The 13276-nt window shown below is 40.2% G+C and overlaps 1 protein-coding gene across 1 annotated transcript in view; it reads left to right on the forward strand.

Annotated features, from left to right (window-relative positions):
• Positions 1-13276, forward strand: part of csmd2 (CUB and Sushi multiple domains 2) — a 229383-nt gene that overhangs the window by 106081 nt on the left and 110026 nt on the right. Inside the window, exons 8-12 of the mRNA XM_071499949.1 lie at positions 1564-1651; positions 2787-2911; positions 6756-6877; positions 9150-9253; positions 12656-12768. Coding sequence (XP_071356050.1) covers positions 1564-1651; positions 2787-2911; positions 6756-6877; positions 9150-9253; positions 12656-12768 — 552 coding nt within the window. The remainder of the gene's footprint in view (positions 1-1563; positions 1652-2786; positions 2912-6755; positions 6878-9149; positions 9254-12655; positions 12769-13276) is intronic.

A 13276-nucleotide genomic window follows, 5' to 3' on the forward strand; every position in this document is an offset into this window, starting at 1 on the left:
CATCCACTTCTACCTCCCACTTTATGCTCTGCTTTTAATCCATATGTCTCTTTAAAAAATCACTTTTCTTCTTCTTTCTGCCTTAATGCTTTTTATTTTAACTTTACCTTCCTCCACTTTACATTTCCCTCCCTATAGTATTTCCACATTATTTGACTGCTTGTTGCTCCTAATGGAAAGATAGGCATATTTTTCAAGTTAAAATGATGAAGTTCATCACTTTACTTCTTTCCCCATAAACTGTGGAATGGATTAAAGCTTTAAATATCTGAAGTTACTGTTTATACCTCAACAAATAATTAGTCTTTAAATATATCAAAGTTTCAGCTTGTAATATGCAAAAATGTTTTATTAGTATTTTCTTCACACCTTATCTAATATTGTTGAATTAAAAACTCTCTCTCCAATACGTATAAATGATTGAATGACTCAAAACCCTCCTTCCAGCAGATGTATTGCTTGACTAGATCCCCATCAGTACATCATTGTTTGCTGCTATAACCAAATATTGATTTTGCATTGAATTCTTCAAAATCTAATCATACAATGTTCATATTATACATAAGGATCAATCAACTGTTTTATGTGAATACAGTATCGTCTATAAAGATGAGAATAGGCCTGACATTCACAGTCACCTCTTCTGTTTATGCAACAGTAACCTTAAACCTGTGTCATCCTTCCTATCTTCCATTTTTTACTTACCAGCCATGACACCAGTGGGGCCTTGTTTTAATTCATTGCTGTCTTGCCTCAAACTGGGACCCTAGCCAATGAGCAGGTGTCACATTGATTTGCCCCTGAAGACCTTTGACCACTCCCAGTCAGTCAGATGGGCCTGGTCCTGGTTGGCTAAATTTTTATTTGACCCCTTTCTGGCACTTTGCCTTCCACTATTTTGCACCCGGTGACATGATTTAACAGAGCACCACCAGGAATGTGCTCTGGAATAAAATATTCTTTCGTAAAAAGTGTTAAGCAGGTCAAGGTGTATGCTCAATGAGTAGATATATGCACGAACAGTGCAAATATCAAGCACCTGTGACAATAAGAGAAGGCTAAGGGAGCTGTTTGCACTTATTCCACTCATCAGCCTTTTAACCTTAAATTTGGTCGGTAATGATAAAGCTGCATTAAGTGATCAGCTCCCAATGGGATGAGAGTAAAGAACAAACAGCTTGATAACAATGAGCCTTGACATAGCTGATCTGCTTTGTTCTTTTTGGAAAAATGTAAAGACCTTACTTTTATATTTTTCACATTTGGCTGAGGCTTTTTATCCAAAGCGACTTAGAAGTGAGGGACAACACTACAGCTACAGTGCAATAGGAGACCTTGGTGTAAGTACTAGGTACCACATCTGTTCAATAAGTGCAGGGAGGGTATGTTAGGGTGTTAGAGGAGTTAGGAACGGAGGTGCTCTCGGAGGAGGGATTCTTGAAGACAAAAAGAGATGCCCCTGAATGCAGCGAAATTGAACAGTTTCAGAAACAGGAACAACTTTTATTTTGTTGAACAATTTGTCCTCTCTTCACTCGTTTCTCTCTTATCTTTTTCCATTAGTGTCTCAGATGGGTGTCGCCCAAGGACACAACATGTGTCCAGACCCAGGGATCCCAGATCGAGGAAAAAGAAAAGGCTCTGACTTCAGGTAAATGCAAGTGAAGAGGGATTTCAGGAGCAATTAATGAAGAGTCAAGTGTAACCAAAGAGATGAAATATTCCTGAACCACAACAGGCTGACTTACACAACATGAATGATAAACATTGTGAGTTTTACTTAGCAAAGATACTAGTGACTGACATTTGAGACAAGTGATGACTGCATTATGCTATATTAACCACTGCATATAACTTGACTAATGTACACTGACTTAATCGCTACAGTATAAGTACACTGTAAATGGCCTCTGGAAAAAAATGTCAGGGTAATTTCTTTCTCTGCTTTGCTGCAGCTATTGCCTCCTTTTCTTGAAGTTTGCTGTTAAGACTTTCACATTTAGCGTCATATTTTTTTTGTCAGTGGTGTTTTGTCTGAGTTTTAATTCATCCTTTCTACTGGCAGAGGTCCTTGTAATAGTAAATGGCAGGTTTTTCTTTTCTCTTTTTTTCTTTTTAGTTTTGAAATGTTTACAGTTTACTCTTGTAATAATGGACCAGATTTTATTAAGAAGTACATTTCATCCCTCCAGTGAAATTGTGCTTGTTAAAATTCAGTCCCATTCCAGTCGTCCCATTATTCCAAAATGAACTCCCAGTTCATTGTTAATGACTTTAACTTTGTTCACAGTTGAGTTTTAATATAGGAACACCTTTGGGAACTAACAAAATCAGGTACTGCATCTTGAAATGTGCTCCAGCATACAGCACATTACCCAAAGTCATGCCCCATAAAGCCCCTGCAACCAAACCAGATAGAGAAATGTGTACACTAAAACAAATATGCTACCATTTGAGCCACTGCACACTAATAGGCTGCCTCTGTGGGATGGTGATATTACCGGTGGGATTATGGAGTTTCATTCCTGTCAGAGCTATTGTCTCTATCAGTGGTCAACTGTAATACAGACAAATGGGGTACATCCATCTCCCACAATGCAGCACTTTTGGAAATCACAGTCGGGAAGTAAAAAAATAATAAAATAAAATAAAAGTATTTTTTTCCCCAGTAAACATTTTTTCTTGTTACTCTAACCTCATCTGCACTCTCACTGCTAAATGGTGCTTTTTACAGGAAAGGTTTGTGGTGCTGACGTTTTCTTTCCCTGTATGCCATCTAACTGCAGACGAGGAGCCACAGTCCATTTCTCCTGTGATGAGGGTTATGAACTGCAGGGCTCAAAAAGCATCAGTTGCCTCAGAGTGACGGACAGCTATGTAGGCTGGAGTGACGATCGGCCCATATGCAGAGGTAAGGACTGACATGTGGGTTGTCCATCTGCACACATGTGTGATGGAGGTAGTCGCAATATGACCTCCATTTATATTTCCATACTCAGAACCCTGATGGTGATGTGTTTGCCTGTCAGTCTGCTGTCATTTTGTGCAGATGCTCAGTCCATTTTCTTCTTTTCCATGTTATTGATTCAGTATTCACCTTTTTTTACTATGACTGGCCTGACTTTGACCTTTGCCCAGCATTCTTTTGCTTCCTGCTGTTTAGCCGTGCTGGCATAGTGATGCCCATCAGTCATGTCTCCTTCACTTCTGGCCATTTATGACAGGCAGGAGAAGCAGTCAGGCTCCCTGTATGGTGTTCCTTATGCTCATGCTCTGCTCAGTTTCAGTTTTCAGCCTCAGTGAACCGAATTAATCGGACTAGATTTAATTTCTGGGGTTTTTTGGGTAGTGTAATTGGTTTAATTTATGGGTATCTTACTGATGAAGTGTAATTTTTGGAGAAGGATATATTATATTAATATAAATCCTAAATCCAATAACAAAAAAATCCAAATAATAAGTCACATTTAGAATACTGGCCTTTACTTAAGTATTTCATTTTAGTAGGTAGGACTTCCAACTGCAGTTTAAAGCATTGTTCTCTGGTGGGGATTAATTTTGGTTCTGACTGTCAGTACCCATCTGAAAGCATTGATTACAGACAGATAAAAATATTCAAATTCAGTATCTTTGATCAGTTTAAGGCTTCATGTTTGTAATTACTTATGTAGCCCAGGTTGGCAAAAATAAATATGCTCTGTGTTCCACCACTAACTCTTTCTAGTAATTCCTCCCTTAAGGCAGCTGTAATTGATGTGTTTTTAATAACATGTATCAAATGACAATATGAAAACAATGTGATAATATGAAAGGGGTTGTTTGTAGTGATGATGTGGCTCCCCTCAGCTCTACAGAGCTTTTCTTATCGGCAGCAGAAGGCCCACGCTACTGGCTCAACACCAGACACACAGTTAGCAACTTGCTGGTGAACGAGGAGCGTTGAGCAGCTACTTAGGAGTTGATACAAACTAAAAACAGCTGTAAGAGAAGGAACATTGAACTTAGATTTGCCAGGTTGCCAGAAAAACACAAATACAAATGAATGATGATGTGGCTTTATAACCGCTGGATGTGTAAATAAGCAACAGTTTGCTAACAAGTTTGCAGTATCGGCTGAAAAGGTGATGATATGTTGATGTTGTGTTCAGAGCTATTTGCCCCCAAGTAGCCAAATTTGCTGGTGTGCTGGTGGTTGGTTATTTGTTTCATTGATTCAACAGCATCAAATGCTTTGTCATCGCTCCAAAGGGGCCTGTACCTTCTGAGTGATGACTCCAAAAGTTTGAAGTAATTAAACCAAACAGTTCTGCCTTTAATGAGGCTGACATGTTGATAAATCACAGCATCAGAAAGTGCATTAACAGAACAGCTCATATGAAATTATCCTCGAGGTAAGTTGGTCATTGACAGAACTGGATGATTTGTTCTGACTGTGAACCATTATTTTCATTCCAATAGACATACCAATGGGGTGATTTTTCATCCATCTTTACCTTAATCCCAAGCAGGTCATTCATTCTCTGCCAGTTTTCTCAGTAGGGCTTTTGAATGTCATAATCTCTGTGAGAGTTCTCACATCACCTGCAGCATTCATGCATTTTATCCCCTTTAACGTGACCTGCAGGCCGTTGTTGTTTTTCCACTTCAATTAATGTCCTCTCAAAAATCCAAGTACCCCCACTCTTTCTTTTGTCTAGGATTTATCCAATTGTGTCAAAATTAAATTACAGCACTGAGAAGAGGAGGGGGGCATGATCTCAGAAGGATTATATTGGTGGGGGGGGGGTGTCTTGAAACTGTGCTTCAAGACACTGTCAATCACCAGGATTTGAAAAAAAAATGTTTTGGTGTTTTATGACATCAAACACAGTGATGATGGCCTAGTTCTGACACCTTTGTCTTCTGTTTTTCTTTGAACAAAAAAAAAAAAAAAAAATCACACAAAGAAAGTGATGGAGCCTTTCTGAGTGCAGGCCATAGCATCCGTCAGCTGGTTTTCTGTTTTATGTAAAGAAAGATGCAAGATTGACATAAGAGCTGCAAAAATGTCAGTGAAATTGCCCTTTAAAAATATCACATTCCATCATCCCCATTTAACCTTTTGTTACTGTGCCTTTGTTCTTGTCTCACACTGTTTCAATGAAGATTAAACATCATCCAGGAATAATTGAAGATCTGTAACCTAAATTAGTATTAGTCATCATTAAAGTGAACAGCACTATCATTAGCACAGAAAAAAAAGTCATCTCTGGCTGCGAATTCATTCTCCTAATATGAAATTCACAGTTCTCTTTCTTTCTGGTTTTCTTCTCCGTCATTGATTTTGATTGCTGGTCAGCCAGCTGCACTTTGGTGTCTATCACCGGACACACAGGGTGGGGTGTAACAGACACAGTGATCCTCCTGATTAAAAAAAATGGGAGGGGATATGATAGCTTCAGTTGGCTTCCTCTCTGCTGTATTATTTTCCTTAAGGTCACCCTCACTGTCAGAACAACTCATATTAATTACTTTATTCTCCCCTAAACTTCACCAAAGTTCTTTTTACAATTTAATAGGAGTGATCTGGTTGGAGAGGGGTGGAGCATAGAGCCACTGAGTGGGGCTCAAACACCCAAAGGACCTCTCTTAGACGTAACTCATTAAAATCAGGGTGGCTGGTTCAGCCCCTTTCAAATACTTTGAGGTTATCCCCCACATATGTACAGACGTACACACTCACTTTAAATTACTTGTTAGAAATTCTGCTTTAATTTGAGTTGGTGTTGAAGAGTTCTGCCGTGCAGGCCCCCTTGGGCCTTGGTAAGAAAAGTCACATTGTCCTTTAAAACATGGTTTGCAAACGGGTCACCGACTCTTTTCAATGAGAATATCAAAGTGTGACACTCAATTTCTTATATGTATTTTTTATTTTTTTTGCTATGACTAGTTTTCCAGTCAGCAATGCTTTAGAGGTATCCAACCATATTAACATCTGTATTTTGTGTGCTGTGGGCCATTTTAACAAAAGCAGAAGACGATAAAGACAGTCTGATATCATCTAGTTTGTTTTATTGTTATAATAAATTACACAGCGTGACAATATTTACAAAAAGATCTTCTTTCCAGTGTATTTTAGACTTGTGTGATTTATGGGTTTTAATTAAATCTCTTTTTCACGATGCTACACTAAATTGGCAAGTCAAGTGTTTAGAGAGAGCACTGCAGATGATTTTGTTTAGATGGCTCTTTACTCTTTTCTAATTTGCCAACCACTTCCCAGCTTCAGTTTTCAAATGTGATGGTTGCTTGCAGTTCAGTCTTGAACACTGAAGAGCCTTAGAGTTAAACAAATGTATTTTGAATGGTCGCACAGCTGTATTTTGGAGTTGTCATCATTATGATGCTATCCATGCTGCTTGGTAAAGACTGAGTTCAGAGTCTTTAACACCCCCACAGGTGGTTTTTAAACAGAACACAAGGAAAATATTATATATATATATATATATATATATATATATATAGAGAGAGAGAGAGAGAGAGAGAGCACAAGGCAAAATATACAGTTGCCAGTATGAGTAATTTAACCTTAACACCTTAACAGGTGGAGGCTGAGAAGGAATGACTCATCACAAATATCAGCCAAACAGCCTCATGACCTGTGGATTTAAGAGGCAATCACAATTTATTTATTTATTTATTTTTGTGGTTTATAAATGAGAAAACTTAAAACTGTCACTGATCGAACATCTGCCTCTTCCCATCTTCCTCCGCAGCGCCAATGTGTGGAGGTCAGTTGAGAGGACCCAGCGGCATCATCACATCTCCAAACTACCCGGTCCAGTATGACAACAATGCCAACTGCACTTGGGTCATCGCAGCCGCAGACACATCAAAGGTAAAAGTCATTAAGCAGCAGTGCTCAGTGATAATTTAGCTTCGCAGCAGTAGCCGCCTCATCCAGCGGTGTCTTGAGTGGTGTTTTTAGCTGCCAAAAAAAGAAATACTGGTGTGTTTGCACCTGTTAGGGAGGAACTCTAGAGGAGGCTCTTCCCTGACACACATGACTAATTTCATACTTTTATAATTGCTACAGGACATTCAGGGGGCTGTTAAACACACCATGTGACAGAAGCTCTCCTGTGGAAAAACGTGAGAGAGAAGGGAAATGAAAGGAAAAAGCACAGTGGAGCAGAGCCAACGGAAGACAAAGAGAGTTGTTAGAAACACCTGTGGTGAGGGAGAGAAGAAGGGAGTAAAAAACGAACTGTAGAGTAATGGAGTGGTTTTGAGAGCATGCTCAGAGGATATCATGAAAGTGTCATAGCCATTCTGTTCAGACCATTGACTTTGGAGTTGTGTTCAAGGCCGCCCAGCTGCTTCTCTGCCAAATATCCTTCTCTGAACTCAAACAAAATGGTTTTACAAATCTGTTCTCTTATTGCACTGCGCTGAGCGAAGGAGAGGCTATGTGAGGTGAGAGGCAGAAGGGGTAGTTTGATACAACGCACATCCACCCAACCCCACCTTTTGCTTGGCTGCATATAAACACACACTCACACACACATAGATACCCTTGGGTATACCCGGCGGGCAGCCTGCTGAAACAGACAACGGTGCTTTGGGCTGTCTCTCGCTCTGTGCCTGGTCCAGATGAAGATGGAGCGAGGCTGTTCTTTCTGTTTAGAGTTGTAATGGGCTTCTATTCCTGCCCGTCCGCACACGCCCAGCCAGAGGAGATGTTAGGTCAGGCAGGAGACTCAGGCAAGAGCTGCACAGGGAGGTGGATGGGACGTGACACAGCTCTGCTAGACCTAAATCCCACCTCATGACATCATGACTAATGTGGGTTCTTGACAATATCCTGAAGGTACTGAGCGCAGCTGTTTTTAGCTGACAATCTTTCAAGTGTTGATCCGTCAGTATCGGGGGCACAGGGGTCCCCATTCCAAAACAACCAAAATGTCAAGAGATGCTGTCAGAGATTGCAAACAATATAAAGTGTATGTATATATATATATATATATATATATATATATATATACTTCCTGTTCTTTCTCCTCTTTTTGTTTATTCTTTCCCTCTCTGTGCCTCACCTGTTGGCTGGCAGGTGTGAGATGCGTTTGTACTATGAAACTATTTATCGAGTGATCGGACCTATTTTGCCTACACGCCATCCATCTCTTCTCTCCACCCTGGCAATTTTCATTAGGCACTGGGTTTAACATAGGACAGAATGCAATTTGCATTTATATAAGCTTTTTCATTAGGCCTTTGCTCTCTCAGCCCTCTGAAAACATTAAGAATTTGGCGGAAATCAGTGGCAGCTAATTTTAAACAGGAGACAAAGACACTCCTCCCTTGCTTTGCTATTTTTTTTTTTTTTTTTTAATCTCCCCTGTTACACCTGATTTTTGTCTTTATTTATCAAGATTTTGCATTATCATAATCAAATCTTATTTGTTTGTCTCTTTATCTGACTTGCCCCTTGCTTTCCTCAGCTAGGGCACGCTTATTGTTTTCCTACCTTCTCTCCCACACTCCCACATGCACCATAGAAATGAGATGAAATGAATAGGCAAGTTTTTTTTTTTTCTTTTCTCCTCCTCATAGTTAAAATCCAATACATAAATCTTTAAAAACTTTAATGTCACCTTCATGAGGCATATATTCACCTTGTAGACAACCTCAAGTCCCCTGCCATATCTCCCTGGTGTGCTTAAAGTCATTCTGAGTCTGGCTAAATAGGCCACAAACACGTCTGCAACCTGCTGATTTGATGAGCAAGGAGTAGGGGTCATGCAGACCGTCTGGAAGGCAATCAGATATTTGATTAGGAGGAGAGAGTTTATAATCACCAGACTGAAAGTCAGATGTAGCAAAGTATACACACACAGTCATGTATGTTAGTATTTACACCTGTTCAGAAAGGAAATAAATTGATAACAGTAAAGCACAGATGTGTTAGATAGAATACATGCAGCTGGTACATGTGTGTGAATGGAAATGAGCTGGACAAATATTCAGAGGAGATTGATAGATGATAGATTGATGGACAGAGTGATGAAAAGTCACAGATGGGAAGGGGTCTCTCCTCTGCACCTGATGCAGGGAGTGTTCACACGTCTGTCGCTTATGGTTGTCTTGGCGATGTCCCTGCTGTTGTCTAGGTGATCAAGCTGACATTTGAGGATTTTGACCTGGAGCGAGGCTATGACACCCTGACGGTGGGAGACGGCGAGGTGGTGGGAGACCAGAAGACCATCTTCCACGTGTGAGTGACTCCTATGACCTCCATCTTTTTGCCTTTCATCTTCCGTCTGTTCTCTTAACTTTTTCTGGCTTTTACTCCGTGCCTTCGTCTCTAGCAGTCATTTTCATTCTTGCTACTCATGTTCCATGTAATCATATTCTGTCTTTCTCTTTCTCATTCCTCTTCACCTTTCTTCTTTTTTGGCACACATGCCTCTTCTCCTCCCTTCTCCACTTGCCGGCACCCAGCAGCACTTCTCTCTCTTCCCTTTCCCCTCCAGCCCTTTTCTCTCTGTTGTACTGTTTCTCTTTCATTTCATCACCACCTGATGCAGTAGTGCATGAAAAATAGATGCTGCATCACATTGTCAATCATCACTCTTTTCAATGTTAAAAACAAGATCACAGCCATGTGGTGCAACATTGCGAACTGCATATTGATGCTCCCTAATGGAGTTTGCAATAGCAGATGCTTCATAACAATTCACAGGATGTTGTTATTAATTGTGCTGAAATTTACCACGTTAATAAAGTTTTTATTGAACAATTTTTATGCAAGGCTGCCTCGTCCTCAGAACCTGGGAGGTGGTGGGAGATAAATGAGGGAAAGGTTTGTGGAGGAGGAGTTTGTTGACGAGGGAAGATCTTTCTCACTTTCATATTTTTGTGCACTTGGACATACTTTCACAACACACAAACACTGAAGATGACCTGATCTATTCAATTAAGGACTTCCTCTCCCTTTATGGACTTTATGATACGAAAGTAGAGTGAGCAACTCTATCACTGAGAGTGGATGTGCTCATGCACACGAACAAACTAAAACAGTTTAGGGCCAGAGAATATACTGCAGCTATCAGCACACTTTAACTCATGCCTATATTTTCCTGAATCGGTGGTGCAGGCAAGCGTGTGCAGGGTGCAGGGAATTATTTCTTTAGCAATTTTAAGGTCAGACGCAAGTAACCCTACAGCATTACAGTCATAAATGTGGTGGTTAATCGGCAATGAGTCACAACCAATCAAATCCCCCCTTGTCCTTCACTTGAAAGACACTATTCACTGACAATCTGTTAATGGAAAAGAACGGTCTGGTGTGAATCTGCCACAAGCGTTTTATCCCATCAGGAAAATGATGTCTTCATGTGGGAAGAACATAATTGTCATGAGCAGATAGACTGCTACCTGAAACAAGCCACCAACAAGGATAATCTTTTAGGTAGCATTTAGCTTGCGGGTAAATTATAGCACACTATCAAAAGTTGTTAGGTTGGGTGTTTGATGACTGTCATTCATACAACAGAGCGATGTTTATAGATATGAAAGTGGTAAGAGAAACGGCTGAGAGAAAATGTTTCATGTTATTTAGCTTAATGTAATTTTGTTCAATCAGGCAAAAGAAATAGAGGTTATAAGCATTTGTTAAAGGAGTGCAAATCCAAATCCCCATGAGCTTCAATACCAAAACTGCACTATGGTGCAGTGCACACTATGAACACACTACATGTTTCATTTTTCCTCCCACATATGCAGAGACAACTTTACAGAAACTTTACCAAACTGGCAACTTATCTAGACACTACTTCCTTGCTACTCCCACCATTCTCCATGTGCTGTCACTAAAATTAGAACCCTTAATCACTTACTCTGCAGCTACACTTCCTAATTAGAGTTGGGTGGAATTACTATTCAAATAGGATTAAATTACGTCTGTGGCATTGACTGATCTAGCCTTCATTTCCCACTTTCTTGGCCCCAACTGTTTTGAATTAAAGGGTTAGGTTTGAAAAAAAGGTGTCTCAGACTAGAATTGCCTACAACAGTGTTAGAGCACTTTTCTTTGGTGACAGATGACAGAGTTTAATATATACAGTACCTTCAGAAAGTGTTCAGACCCCTTCCCTTTTTCATAGAATTAATTGCAGATGGATAAAATTGCCCATTCTTTCTGGCAGATCCTCTAAAGCGCCATCAGATTGGATGGATAGTGTCTGTGAGCTGCCATCTTCAGGCCTCTCCACAGATGTTCTGTAGGGTTTAAGTCTGCGCTTTGGCTGCACAACTCAAGGATGCTGATGCCACTCTAGGCGATGTCTTTGCTGTATGCTTCAGGTTGTTATTGTTGTACTATAAGATGAAATGTTGCCCCAGTCTCTGGTTGCCTGCACTTTGGAGCAGGTTTTCTTCAAGGACCTCTCTGTATGTGGGTGCATTCATCCTTCCCTTAGTCCTGACCAGTCTCCCTGTCCCTGCCGCTGAGTAGACCCCCATAGCTTGATGCTACCACCACCATGCTTCACCACAGGAATGATACTAGCCAGGTGATGAACAGTGCCTGGTGTCTGCCAGACTTGGAGTTGGGCGATCTGCCCAAAATGTTCACTTTTCGTTTCATCAGACCAGAGATTTTTCTCATGCTCTCAGAGTCTTCTAAATGCCACTTGATAAACTCCAAGAAGGCTGCTATATGTCTTTTACTCAAAGTGGCTTCCATCTAGCCACTCTACCATAAAGGTCTAATCGATGGAGTGCTGCTGAGATGCTCATCCTTCTGGCAGGTTCTCCCATCTCTGTAGAGGATTTATGAAGCTCTGTTAGGGTGATCACTGGGTTCTCCTTCCTACCCAGTTGCTCAGTTTGGCTGGACAGCCAACCCTAGAAAGATTCCTGGTGTTCCATTTAATACTTATTGAGGTCATTGTGCTCCTTGGAACAGTCAAAGAATTAGAAATATATTTTTACCCATGTCCTGACCTGTGCCTCGCCACACTTTGTGGAGGTCTACAGAGAGTTTCTTGGACCTCATGGCTTGGTTTTTGTTCGGAAATACTGTGAAATATACACAGAAAGGTGTGTGCCTTTCTAAACTGTCTAATCAATTAAATTTGCCTCAGATTGATTCCAGTCAAGTTTTAGACACATCTTAAGGATAATTAAAACAAACAGGATGCACCTGACTACAATTTAGAGGATCACAGAAAAAGATCTGAATACTTGAGAGATTTGAGTTTCTGATTTAAAAAAAAAAAAAGATTAAAAAAAATTCTTGAAATATGTTTTCACTTTCAGAAAATTGCATTATTCAGTGTGATGGGCAAAATTGGTAATTTTATTCATTAACTATTAAATCTACAACACAAGAAACTTGGAGAAAAGTGAAGGGGAATGCTTTCTGAAGCCACTGTAACGTCAGGTTTTGTTTTTGCTGCTTGAGGTTACAAGTTTTTTTTCTTGGCTAATAAAGTAACACCTAGATCACTGCAACAAGTTCAAACACTGCTTTTAAATATAATTATTATGATAAACAACTGATCCCGGTTTCACAGTTGACACTCCTTGCAGTCATACTAACATACAGTACATTCACAACCAACATTAAAGGGATTTCTTGTTAAGAAACTTGTCCTTTTGTCTCTCCTTGTAGCCTGTCTGGAACCACAACTCCAGACCTCGTGGTCAGCACCAGTCACCAGATGTGGCTCAATTTCAAAACAGATGACACCAGTGGCTCCCTCGGCTTCAAGGTGTCCTATGAAGGTAAGGGCACTTCAAACATTGCGGTTGTCACTCAGTTGGATGCACTGGCTTTGCTTACTGCATTTTTTACAAAGGTTTGACTTGTTTGAGGCATACAACTCAGCTGACACTCAAGTAGCATCAAAAGAGGTAAGGTTCTGTAAATCTTGCCCATGTGAAATTACCTTTGGGGATCTTTCTCAAACGTTCCCATGGCGCTTCATCATTTCAAACTTTCACAGAACCAGTCAATTAGAAAATGATAACATAGTCCTGGTGCCTCGCGTAACTCCTTCTTTGACAACCTCAAATAGAATTAATGTCTTTTTTTGGTTATTTACCCTGCATTGTTACTGATATCATGAGCTTGTTGCCCTTCCTTGAATTCATCATCCCTCAGTTTAATTTCAAAAACAGGGATTAGAGATGCTGCAGCTGGCTCATGTAAGACTTTTGTTGTTAAACTAAGTATCATAAAAAATAGGCATGTGGTGTTTAGCACCAATACAACTAGATTACAAAGCATTTA

The sequence above is a fragment of the Trachinotus anak genome, unplaced genomic scaffold, assembly GCF_046630095.1.
Source record: "Trachinotus anak isolate AG129_WGS33_773 ecotype Australia unplaced genomic scaffold, CSIRO_AGI_Tana_v1 ptg000016l, whole genome shotgun sequence".
Taxonomy (NCBI): Eukaryota; Metazoa; Chordata; class Actinopteri; order Carangiformes; family Carangidae; genus Trachinotus; species Trachinotus anak.